This window comes from Bicyclus anynana, chromosome 25 (genome assembly GCF_947172395.1).
Source record: "Bicyclus anynana chromosome 25, ilBicAnyn1.1, whole genome shotgun sequence".
Lineage (NCBI taxonomy): Eukaryota > Metazoa > Arthropoda > Insecta > Lepidoptera > Nymphalidae > Bicyclus > Bicyclus anynana.
In genome coordinates, this window is record NC_069107.1 from 8,982,489 (window position 1) to 8,996,635 (window position 14,147).

The following is a 14,147-nucleotide window of genomic DNA, read 5'->3' on the forward strand; positions in this document are numbered from 1 at the left end:
TGACAGTCTATGTATGTATGTATATATATATGTTCCACCGTAGCGCCTAAACTACTGAACCGATTTTAACCCATTTGAGGTCACTGTACGCAACTGAGTACAGACATATCCATAGGTGTAGATTGTAGAACTCGGAAAGTTAAGTAGGCTAATCATATAATTTTACTTTATTATAAAACTCTTTAGATATTTTGTTAAACATTATGCGGATAGTCTGACATTTTTTGATAAATAGTGTCAGTTGAAGTTGCATCACGGAAACATTGTGCACATAAGTGAATGATATTATATTTTTTTTCATAACCATCGATTAAAAGTTTGTTTTATCATAACATAAGTAGAAAATAGATGTCAAAGTAAGATTTGAATTAGAATACAATAAGTTATTTACAATATCAAGGAAACTAGGGTCATACAAATTGTACTGTACGCGTTTGCGTACAATGACAACATACGTAAGTAAAATAACTGGTTTAGTTTACATATTCCTTGCAATGAATAAACAACAATTTACACCTCGAGAATGCTACATAGGGCTTGAGGAAGCTGTTGATGGTGTTTTACGAAATAGTGATGACGATGAAAGTGATTTTGCTATCATACGACCCGATCCAAGCACATTGACTGATGAAGAGGAAGGTGCCGAGGAGAATATAGCAGGGTGTTTCATGCCGCATGATGTACCTGATACTATAGAGGTATTTACGAAATCCGAAGATGGCAGTAACGACGATAGTGATGATGAACCAAAAAGAAGACGACAAGATGTTACCCGCCAATCCGATCCGATCCCAATCTGGTGGAAATGTGCCCCTTCATACACTTCAATATCACAACGTACTTCCGAAGTCAGTGATAGGAAAAATGCGAGCTAGGGGGCCTAAACCTATACAAATATTTGAAAAGATTGTTGATATGATTATATCATATAGCAAACTTTACGCAAATCAAAACAATCGACACGCGTTTCAACTGGAGTCTTCTGATTTTAGAAAGTTTTTTTGGAGTTTTTATACTATTTGGATATCACAAGTTACCTCGAGAGGCAATGTCTCTAGATGAGGATATAGGCTAGGAATTCGTCGCCAAATCTATATCAAGACATAAGTTCCGGGATATAAAAAGAAACCTTCATCTAATTGACAACAACTTAGCTGCAACATCTAATGCTGAAAGATAATGCAAAGATAATAGTGTATGTACAATGGCAACTAACTATGACCCCACAGAACCATTAGGGACTGTCAAGCGACGGAGTCCTAAAAAGCGGGAAAAAACAGACGTAGCGATACCACATTTATTTCAAACTTACAACAAAAATATGGGTGGTGTTGATGAATTTGAACAGTCTATCTCGTTATACAGAATTGCTGTTCATGGTAAAAAGTGGTGGTGGGTGTTATTTACTTACATCTTGGATTAGTCTGTTGCTAATTCTTGGCGTTTATATGTAATGAGTTATGATACTAGTAACGATAAACGACTAATGATACTATACTATGAATAGGTCACTTTCCCGTCAAAACTGAAACACCGCTGCAGTGTGTCCTTTGTCATGCAAGAGTGCGCTGGTAATGTAAAAAGTGTATCAAAACACTTTGTGTTGAAAAAGCGTGTTTTGAAAATTTTTATACATAAGCGGTCATTGTACTCAGTTGTGCACACCCCTGTAATTTCATGAAAACTAAAATTTTTCAGTATTTTCTTTAATTTCATGCTTATTTCTTTGTTTTTTAATAAGCAAGTAAAGATTATTTAAAAATATCATTTGTACTTTTCATTTGACCTCTAATGGGTTAATGAATGAGGTACCAAACGATTCGTAATAACAGCACGGGTAACATAGGCTATATGTATAAATTTTATAAAAAAAATATATAAATACAATCAAATTTTTTTTTAAATTGTTGTCTGTCTGTATTTTTGTTTTGTCCGGGCTAAGTTTTGGAACGGCTGAACCGATTTTCACGAGACCTTCATTGGTAGGTAGAGAAGGTCATAGAGCAACTATGACCAAATTTAGTTTCTGTCGGAAATTAAAGAAGTTTATGTTACTTAGGTAGAAAGAGTTTGTGATTATACAGTGGAGGCATCTATTATTTAGTGTGAACTAGGGTAGGGACTTTAGATACAAAAAAAATTTGTAAATATTACTTATTAGTGTGTTGTCATATTTCTATGTATTAAAACAAATTATATATGTTTCTATGGGTATATACAAATATATAATTTTTAATGTTAAGGATGGTATGTTATATTAGTTAGTTGGCATTTATCTATATGTTCTTTTGTAGGTATTTAGTATTTTGTTCTGTATATTATAAGTGGCTGTGACGTCACCAGGGTCTCAGCTGAAAATCAGCGCCGAGCATTGCTTTTTAGCGATTAACGGATAATGCTGAGCTGTAAACCTTTTCTGTTTGGTGACACAAACAGTCTTAAAATATCTAAGATAGGATGTACTGTTTGTGACACTAAAAATGAATAAACATATTATCTTTCTTTCTTTTCTTTCTTTCTTTCTTTTACTGACTAGAACTACTAGAATCCCGCGGCAAGAATTTCACGCGTACGCGTAAGCCGCGGGCGTCCGCTAGTCGTCATCATCATCATCATCATCATCATCATCATCATCATCATATCGATATATATATATATATATATATATATATATATATATATATATATATTAATATTTTAATTGTAAAAATTTTGCATACTGTTATATGTTTGCGTACATGTATCAGTTAAATGTATAGGTGACTCAATAATTTTAAGACCAAAACATGTACTACATTCTAGCAAATAAATGACTTGATTTGATTTTGATTTATCAGCCGATGGACGTCCACTGCAGGACATTGGCCTTTTGTAGGGACTTTCAAACATCATGATACTGAGCCACCTGCATCCAACGAATCCCTGCGACTCGCTTCATGTCGTCAGTCCACCTGGTGGGGGTCGACCAACACTGCGCTTACTAGTGCGAGGTCGCCAGCACAGCACCTTGGGACCCCAACGTCCATTGACTCTTCGAGCTATGTGCCCCGCCCATTGCCACTTCAGCTTCGCAAGCCGTTGAGCTGTGTCGGTGACTTTGGTTCTTCTGATTCGATCACGCAGAGATACTCCTAACATAGCTCGTTCTATCGCCCGCTGTGTGACTCTGAGACCTGACACCTACGCTAGTAAAAAAATAATAATACAAGGTTGTAATTTACAGATTCTCTAAGTCGTGAAGCTAACCAAAGTTTCCACGGTTGGAAAAGATATCCTCAGAAGAGTTGGGAAACCGGTAAGATTTTAATAAAAAGTCAAGGTTTCCTCTTATTATATTATGTTTTTAACAAAATGTCAAATAATGCAGGTACAAATATCCCGCGTATACTCAAATCAAATTGTTTTTCTTTTTGTTTTATTCTTTACAAGTTTATTTGACAATAATATTAAAACTATCTACTTAAATTGACTATATAAACTACTTAATATAAAGTTTGAATAAAAAAACAGTCAACATACCACAAAAATATTAAACTAAATTTTATCATTTCAACTGCTTACGTTTACGTTAATTATTTTATTATTCAAGTGAAAGGAACAAATTTTAATATTTAATGATTTTTACATAATCAAACCCTTTCGGAACGAATATAGTAATTGTCACGAAGTTTTAGAATATAATGTACAAATGTTGTACCTCTTTGGAATCCTTATTAAATGAACATTAAGCTAGATGTACAACTTTGTTTTCGGTGTGACCATTAAAAGTATATACCAGTCACGGGACGCCTGGCAGGTGTGAAACATCAACATTATTTTGTAAAAGTAATATGCAGAAAAGAACAAATTGTTATAGGTACTAAATATGTCTTAATGATACGGAGTATACACTATAGGTATCCAAGCTCAGTGTAGCGAGAGATGGCTTAACGTCGGATCGAGTGGGAGAGAATCGCACAGTAGATAACGCATGGCGACGCGTCGCCACACCATACACACTACTGCATATAGACTGTATATATATCCCATCATAGCGTGGCAAGGTGTCGCCACGACAGAAATCGGTTTTACGTGCGGCAACAGATGTGTCACATGAAAAAAAAAAGCAATCTGTCCCGTTTTTTGGAATATATATCATCGCTCGTTACTTGTCCAACAATGAGTAATCAAAATAACTAAGTCAAGACAACATCTAATCTTTCAAATTATTTCCAGGATCAATAAATGGAAGTCTAAAGGCCTTGTTAGTAAACGAGTTGGCGATTCTGTTGTCTCCACCCTACGATCGTGTGTTGAATGATTCGGGCTGTTTCTCTAGCAGTTTAAATATCAAAAGTTATGAATCGTGAGTGGACTGCTTAAATCTATACCAATATTATAAAACTGAAGAGTTAGTTTGTTTGTTTGGTTGTACGCGCTAATCTCGGGAACTACTGGTCCGGTTTGAACATTTTTTTCAGTATTAGATAGCCCATTTATCGAGAAAGGCTAAATCCCTTTTATCCCCGTATTCCTACGGAAACCACGCGGGTGAAACCACGCGGCGTCAGCTAGTATTGTACTTAAATCTATACCAATATTATAAAACTGAAGAGTTAGTTTGTTTGTTTGGTTGTACGCGCTAATCTCGGGAACTACTGGTCCGGTTTGAACATTTTTTTCAGTATTAGATAGCCCATTTATCGAGAAAGGCTAAATCCCTTTTATCCCCGTATTCCTACGGAAACCACGCGGGTGAAACCACGCGGCGTCAGCTAGTATTGTATATTATTAACTACTAGCATCGATCTACTATGGGAACAGTAGTTATGAAGTCTGGAACTAATGATGTTGTCACTCGGCATAGGTTCTGTGAACTTATGACGCTTAGTCTGCCATGGTCTGCCGAATGAGTTAGTCGTCCCGTTGTCAAACGCTATAACATCGAGAATATTAAAAATTATAATTACACACGCACACATATTATCCTAACAATATGAGTATCAAATCACATTTCAAAAATATATACATTACCATTACATACAAATTATCAAAAAGCATACCAATTGGAGCCATCGAAGTTATATCGAAAAAATAATTTTCAAGTCAGGAATGACATAATCTGCACTTAGTTATATTTAAAATAAAAGGTCTGTTTTAAAGTACCTAAAAACAAAAACCCGACTGCTTTAGCGTAATGAACTGAAAAGAGAAAGAATTCAGTCAGAACTTTATATACCTAGATATTGTGATACTTGTTTCTCTCTTTTCAGTTCATTACGCTAAAGCAGTCGGGTTTTTGTTTTTAAAATAATAATTGAGACATTGGGTTTCTCTCTGCCAAGAATAGCAGAATCAACGACATTATATTGTATCTACGGTACATCTTATAAACAGTGAAAACTCGACGAGTAAATAATTATGAAAGATGAATAATTTTCCACAAATGTTACTTTATTTAGTACCTGTCAAACATTTGTTGTCGATCCTGTCAAATATTGTATATGTATTTATTTATTTATTTTTATTCTTTATTGCACACAAACAAGATACAAAAAAAATAAGAGAAGAAAAAAAAATAGAAAAGTAGGATGCGCAAAGGCGGTCTTATCGCTAAAAGCGATCTCCTCCAGACAACCTTAAATGAAATATTTAAAGAAAGGAAAGCGGATAGTGCAATATAACATACCTATAATAATTAAACTATTAAAAATTATATACTAAATTAAACTACATATACAATTACATACTAAATATAAATAAATAAAAAAGAATAATATGAGTACACCTAAATACATAATTAATATATAAATACACCTACATACATAATTATACATAATAAATAAACAGAACTACTTAAATAATAATTATTATAGTATAGTAGATAAGTAGTATTTCTTAACACGATCTTTGAAGATGCTTAGAGAAGCGGACTGTCTTATGTCACTCGGTAGCTCATTCCACAGGCTGACTGTTTTAACTGTAAATGATTTTTGATACTTCACTGAATGGCAGACTGTATATTGTAAACGGTTTTCATCCCTGGCCCGTAAATTGCACTCAACATTTCTACCAACAAAGTTGAATCGTTCTTTCAAGTAAGGTGGCGTTGGAGGATTATATAAAACAGAATATAAGAGAGAAAGTGCGTGTAAGTTTCTATATTATGTAATGATTGACACTTATGCGTGCGTTCAGAAACAATGACAAATGATCAACATTTACGCGCGTTTAGCCAAGAACTCTTATTAGCGCAGCTTTGGACAGAAATTGCTGCAGTTTCTAAGCAGGATAAAGAGAGTTTTTGCTGGTATTCGATACGTAGGTTCAACGATTGAAATATGTCGAAGTAGTTGGATTTGTACATTGAAATTCCACGTGGAGGAAGTCGCGGGCCTCCCTTAGCGTATATCTGTTTGCATTGTTTATACGTTACATAGCTAAGCGGTCGAGTAAGTTTGATGAATCAGCAGATACGTTCGATGTCTAATGAACTTTAGTTTAATTGTAGATTTACACTCCGGATCTACCAAATACCAGTAAATGAGATATATCCACAGCTGCTTCGGAACAAGGAGAGAATAAAGGACTACATACTTTTTCAGATCAGTGGTATAGAGTTTATTGACACACACATTGACCCTGTGATAATACTTAAGAAATTCGATCATGACTTTCAGGTAAAAATGCACTTTTTTAGTTTATGAACACTGAATCGTCATGATTACAAAAGTCTAAAAGTAAGTTTTATAATTATTTAAAAAAATACAACAGACTTCAAAACATTAACGTACCCACGAAACTAAAAATGCAAAAATAACATAACATATTCTACCTATTGAATATAATATCATTCAAGAATTTTTAAAATTCAACCCTTAGTGGTGAAATAGGGGTCGAAAGTTTACATTGATTTCCACGCGGACAAAGTAGCGGGCGTCCCCTAGTAGTCAAAGGCTAAGCTGTCATAGAAAAAAAAAGCAAGAATCTTAATATAATTTATAATAAACACAAAAGTTCGGCTACTCTTCGGTATTTTCGTTTTACATAGATCATCATAGAAGCGACATCTGTCAGTGATTTAGTAAGTCTGACAGTTGACAACGTCGCTATACTACAAGGCAGCGACTGCACTGCAGCTCAAATGGTCGCCGACACTCCAAGGCCAGGTGAGTGGAAGGGTTGGCACTTTCACCTACTGTAACTTGACGAACGTATCACAGATTCTCAATGTAATAGAACCAATAGACAAATACATCAAGAGTGTGGAGACACTACGCAGTGTATGATATACTCGTGCATTTCTTTGTAGGTTTTTCTTATTGAGAATGAAATTTTGTACAGACGTTTAGTATCCAGAGAATGTATGACGTTATTCTTAATACAATATGGCGGACTAATTTTGAATTTAAATTTGAATTCGAGTTTTGGATTCGAATTTTGGAAAATTGAGTTCAAAATCTGTTATCGGCGTTCATGCAAAATAACAATTTTGAAAGAAATTGGTTCAGGAATAAGAAATATCAAAATTGAAATGAAATTAATGAAAAATGAATGAAATGAAAATGAAAATTACAGCGTTTTTAAAATTTTGAGTTTAAAATCTGTTTTTGCCATTTATGCAATACCTAGATATCGATTTTGAAAGAAATAGGAAAATAAGAAATTTCAAAATGGCGGCCTTTTTAAATTTATACTTCAGAATCTGCTTTCGCCGTTCACGCAAAATATCGATTTTGAAAGAAATCTGTGCAGGAATAATAAATTTCAAAATGACGGCCTTTTTTCATTTTTAATTCAAAATCTGTTTTCGCCATTCATGCAATGCCCAAATATCGATTTCGACACCAGGAACTTGTGGACTATGGAATCCTATTGTGGAAGAAGTATAAAATATACCTTATAGTTTCGCCATTTTCGTCTGTCCGTCCGTCCGGATGTTAATTTCAAATAAATTTAGAAAAAATCAATCTAGTAGAACGATAACGAACTATTTAAGACCATTTAAAAAAAGTGTCAACTAGCCTATTCTCATATATCACCGTCTCCTCATAGGAAGGGAAACTATGTGGGTAAAACCGGGTGGTGTCTGCTAGTCTTTTATAAAAAAAATAGCCAATAATATCTACATACCTACTTGTTTCGTACAGCTCCGAAAAATCAAGAAAGACAATAAAAATATATTAATTTTCTTTAATATCAAAATTTACAGACGCATTTGAAGAATATTATATATACACAACAACTACAACAACCCCGCCGACGACAGCAACAACAGCCCAACCGAGGAAAGGAGTAAAAGGTAGCAAGTTTACAAACTTTAGTGAATTCTCACGGAAACGGAAATTACATGGGTTAAACCGCGGAGCATCGGCTAGTTATTTATATATTTTCAGAGCCACAATGAATAATGTTACTAGGTACGCAGAATCATTTGAAACTTCGTTACATTACAGCTTTTATATATACATATACACTAGTTTTGGTTTTATTTAAAAATACCAAATAGTTATGATTTTACTTTCATTCAAAGTTCGCATAAATATCGACTCCCGCTAACGATCGCGATATTGTACGTGACGTCAACACACAACATTTACTCACCTGCTATAGACAATTTTGTACTTTTGTCAAAATTGATTTTTTTTTAATTCTAACCAGTAGTTCGTCAGTAGGTAAGGCAGAAGTACGAAATTACCTATAACGGGCGAGCAAAGTGTTGTTTGATACGTAAAAACAGGCCTAAAACTTGAATAAATCCCTACAAGTGACCGTGATAGAGAACGATCCAAGATGACGTCATTTCGGTGGAAGATCTATGATCATGATCGCCAAAACGAAAAATCGCTGCAATTTGTTGTCGTGACTGTGATTTTAAAGCATTCACCGAGTTACATAATGGCCCTGCTGATCACCGCGCGCTCACTTTAAAATTCTATATCTCGGGAATTAATTAACGCATCTAAATAATTCTTTCACGAGTATTTTTCGTTTTCAACGAAGAATACAGAAAGCTAACATTTAAAAATAGTTAACATTATTAATTATCCACCCGCTTTACTATACTCACGTCATATTAAAGTGGGCGGATAATTGTGCCTCTGAGTATATTTGTAGAAACTGACGTAACGTTGTAACCTCTTCCAAATTAGCTCCCTTTCATCTTAGACTGCATCATTCAACATCAGAATGGGATTGCAGTCAAAGGCTAACTTGTCATGGATTAAAAAATAAATTGGTTGTCTGTAAAGTCGCTTTACTGACGATAGTTGAGCGTGACAACGTCAAAATCAAAATCAAAATCAAAAATCATTTATTTCAAGTAGGCTCAGTTTACAAGCACTTTTGACACGTCAGTTGACTATTTGTAAAGATTCTACCACCGGTTCGGAAGGCAGGTTCTGCTGAGAAGATAAGAAAATACCGTCATAAGAAAATACCGATTGAATGGTTGCATTTCTCAAAAGGAAATGTTCGTTTTTCTAAAATACTGTTTATTAAAATATTGACCGTAACTGGAAGCTTTATATTGAGAGTAGCATTTCCGTTTCCGTCGATTTCATACCAGTTTTCGTACTTTTATTGACGTCACGTCTGGGTATGTGGCGCCACCTGGCGGTGTCGGGCTCGGGAAGTTTCGTAAATCGCTGAGCACGACTTTAGCTCATTGGCGTTTTGTTTACCGTCGAAGCAACATCTTGCAATCAGTTGGTACCCGACATTGCAAGATAAATTGTAATAAGTGAAGTGAATTCGCTGTGAGTACTTTATATTTTATTACGTTGTAATTATTACGTTGTTACATACAACGTTAATGTAATTAACGTTAAATTATGTAAAATTTCAAATTTCATTTGAAAATAGTACGTGATCATTATTTTAACGGTTTTTCCGTTCGGATCACTATACTTCATGTGTTTGAAAGTCTTGCTTTTTTTGCAAATGTTTTTGTACTTGCATGTATATAATAATATTTTCTTTGTAGTGATTTTTCAACAGTTAAAATAGTATTAAAATTGGCGGGCCCAGCGGGCTTCCTAAAAATGTGAACTCAGAAACCAAAGTGAACGTTCTAGCAATAGACTGTTGTCTAACATATATACTACAAAACGAACGCGTGGCCAGTGGCTTTCGTTTCAAAGGAGTACATAAATTACGAATGCTCGAAGACAAGTTAGACAAAGAGTTTTTGGAAGTTACTCAAACATATTGTTACTTCAATTCAAACCGGCATTGAAAAAATGTTCACAAATCCCGCCAGAATTTAGCACAGGAATTTTGATTGGATGTAAATTACTGGCCTTATAAATCGCCACCCCACGCAGGGGCAAGGCGTAGACACTGTTAACGTCGCTGGACACATTTGCAGTCAAATATAGGTCTAATAGATTACCGCCCCTCGCGGGGGCAAGGTATACAGTTTTTTTAACGTTCCTGGACGTATTTGCAAAACCAACTTACTGAGTAAGGTACAGAAAGTTTAAATATTCCTAGACGTATTTGCACAGTCAAATATCGGACTAATAGATTACCGCCCCTCATGAGGACGAGGTTATAGAAAGTGTTAACATTTCTAGACGTATTTCCATTCAAATACTGAGGATCGCCGCCCCTCGCAAGGGCAAGGCACGATTAGTGTTGAAATTTCATCACGTAGAACACACAACACGGAATATACATACAATGCGCAAACGCTCATGCACAGCCATGCTGGCATGATAATTACAACCCACCCTCGCGGGGTGTTTATCTCTTTATATAAATTATTCAAATACCGGTGTCCTTGATCGCCACTGTCGCGGGCGTATGCATGAAGAGTAATGTTCCATCGCGTGGAACATACAACACGGAATATACATATCTGTAATGCGCACACGTTCATGCACAGCCTTGCTTGCATGATCAATACATTCCACCCTCGCGGGGTGTTTATCAACGATGTATGGATACGAATATCTTATCTATCTATATAAATTATTCAAATACCCGTGTCGATGTCGCGTGTGTGATCGCCACCCCTCGCGAGGGGAATGTATGAAAAATGTTAAGATTCCATCGCTTGGAACGCTTGCGCAGCCTTGCTTGTATGATCATTATAATCCACTCTCGCGGGGTGTTTATCAGCAATGTACAAGAGACTAATGTCCTAAAGCCCTTGCAGGCTGACTCACTATCTTTTACGTTTGCTAGTTGACATATACAAAATTGAGTTTCTATGTAAAAATGTCATTTATTGCTTACTCGTGAATATCCCACAGTAGGTAAATGACATTTTTCCAATTGATATAGGTTGATAATAAAGACCAAAATAGTGAATAGGCCAACTAGATTTGTAACCAATGGGTGAATTAATTACTTTGTAACAATGGCGTAAAAATCTGATGAACGAAAGCGTCAGATTAAAACATCATGTACTTTTTGGTATAGAGGTTAAAGGCAGGAAACTTATTTTTCCGAATACATCAAAGTTTTCTGAAGGTGTTACTGGATGTATACAGTTTATTATTTGCAAAATTTATAACCATACTCCAGGTTTCATAAAACTTAGAAACAAACGAAAAGGTAAAACATATTATGATACCCTCCGTCACCTAGCAAATGTAGAAAAACGCATAAGCGGTAACATAAAAATTTCTATTAAAACAAAGGATTCTAAATGAATCCTTTTTCAGGGGCTCGAGGCCCATCAAGGGTATTATGTATGCTTTAAAGTTTAATGCATCCAGAAAACCTAAAGTATTTTGAGATAGACTTCATTTCAAGCGGTCTTTTTAGCCACCTTTTTCACCACCTTTTTCAATGGGAGAAAATGGTGGCACCAGAAACGTACAGAGGTTAATCTGAGGTTATCTCCTACCGTTCTCTCGAATAACCTCGTGTTTTTCTTAATCTATATGGAACATCGTTCCACACTCCTGTTTTGGAAGAAATATCAACAATTGCTTACTTAATGAAATACAAAGGATCATAAAAGCACCATGCTCTGTTGTTAATACTGAAGCCGGACCAATATTTAACCTCATTTCCACTTGCTAAATACGCACAGCATCAAAAACTCAGTTTGAAGAATAGACACAAGCCTACTTGCATGTGTATGTAATAAAATCCCAAAGGTGCTTCCTACGTTTTGTATACAGGGAATTGTTGGACATTACTTCCTTGTCATTTGAACTATGCATGTCTCTTTCTCAAATACTTTCTCAATGCTATCGAATTCGCAGCATATTTTGTAAGAGATATGTAGAATTAAGAATCGACAATTTTATCATTTACTAAGAAAATAATACGAAGCGTAGATGTAGACTATATCGAAAACTTGCCCGTTACCATTGAATGAATGAATGACCTTGTTTAATATAATCAGACTGCTAGCTACCTACTTCACTGACACCCTCAGCCAGTGTTTTTGTTAGTAGCAGATGCCTTTGACCACGCTTGGGCAGCGTTACTAAACATTCACCCTCTGAGGTATTCATGGTCACGAGAGGAATAGCTACTGCATTCCAATAAAAAGGAAATGTATGTCATACTACTCGTATATGCCCCTAGAATCAAGCTCACCTCCTAAGCAACATTCAATTGGACAAAATGACTGCCGTTACATATTACGGAGGAAAAGAGAAATGAGTTTAAATATAGAATATAACAGTTAAAATTGCAAGATCTTTATGTCTAGTAACCTTAATTAGACTATCACTAAGTTCATAACAGTACACAATAGTATACGCGGCAGGAACAACGAGCATGCAAATCACTTGTTATACAACATCGCCATCTTCTATACTTGGCGCTTTCATTACTGTAGCATAGAAAAAGTGATTGTGAAATAGGGTATCTCGGTGACTGATCTATACTCATTAAATAAGGTACACGTAGTCCATGATTACTTGTACGTATCCCGAGATGTAACTTACGCTCAAGTTGTTTTATACGATGTGTACAGTGTGTATAGGGAATTTCCCACTTGCTTTATGGTATCGCCACCACTTACACTGATTCTCAGAGAATCATCAGAATCGGTTGACAGGAATATATTTAATAGCCTTGATAAGAGTAAGTATTATGTCATTTGGATCTCAGATTCCGAGTGCTAGCAGTACCAATAATTCTATAGAATGAAGACAAATTTATTATAATCACGACAACGGACTTAGCAGTTACAAAACTGTTAGAGGTAGTCTTCAAGAAATATGGGAAAACCTGAAATTATTTTTAATTTCCTGTCAAAACTTAAAAATCGGCTTGTGTAGTGTTTGTCTAAAAGTAAAAGTTTTAGTACATTATATGACCTAATGTCTAAGAACTGACTCAGTTTAAGTTTCTTGAATCTTCAAGTAACCTACTTAAGAGATCAATAACTTTGTAAAGCATATCCTTAAATTCATGCCAAATTGTTAAGAAAGCCTAAAAATTCCATGCCACCAGTTTGGAATGTCAGTAACATCTTAATAAGTTATTTTTTCAATAGTTATATTTTTGTAGGTACACTCTGAAAGGCGTGTATATGACCTAACATTACTTATTATAGGGATAACATAGTATAAAATCTGATGATTTTATTTAATTTTAGCCGCAGTTTGGATCAAAAACCGATAGAAGTATTTACTCTGGCTGGAAATTATTTTTAAATAAAATAATCACTATCATAATTTTTCTTTAGGAAATAATAAGTCTATTTCATTATTAAATAAAATAACAATCCACTACGACTAAATGCAGCAAGAATTAATATTAATTTCTTTGTAATTTTTTTTTTAAATAACCGCCTCGCATATGGTTATAGCAGAATGAGTAAAGACGTCACGTAAGAAATCTTCATAACGACTATATCGGTCAGCAGTGTTTTTCCTAAATAATTTAGTGTGAATATCAATTATATGATGAAATCCCTAAAATTAAAAGTATTGAACTCCAATCCAAAAAATGTATGGTATGTTTTTAGTTCATTGATTTATTTTTGAATGTGTTGAGAGTTGGAGTCGCGAGATGAACGAAAACACGTTAAACACTGCTAACTGTTCTATTTATTAATATTGTAAAATATAGTAAATGGCTGATGACATATTATGACACTTGAATGTCAAAGAGTTGACAGTTTGAATAAATAATATCCACAGACAATAGATACTTATTACTGGCTACCATTGTAGACATGTATTTTTGCTGCA

The 14,147-nt window shown here is 34.9% G+C and overlaps 1 protein-coding gene across 1 annotated transcript in view; it reads left to right on the forward strand.

The window, feature by feature from the left end:
* The window catches only part of LOC112049599 (uncharacterized), a 38,671-nt gene that overhangs the window by 21,267 nt on the left and 3,257 nt on the right, over nt 1-14,147 (forward strand). The window contains exons 11-15 of the mRNA XM_052889433.1: nt 3,224-3,295; nt 4,216-4,345; nt 6,491-6,659; nt 7,031-7,148; nt 8,192-8,281. Coding sequence (XP_052745393.1) covers nt 3,224-3,295; nt 4,216-4,345; nt 6,491-6,659; nt 7,031-7,148; nt 8,192-8,281 — 579 coding nt within the window. The remainder of the gene's footprint in view (nt 1-3,223; nt 3,296-4,215; nt 4,346-6,490; nt 6,660-7,030; nt 7,149-8,191; nt 8,282-14,147) is intronic.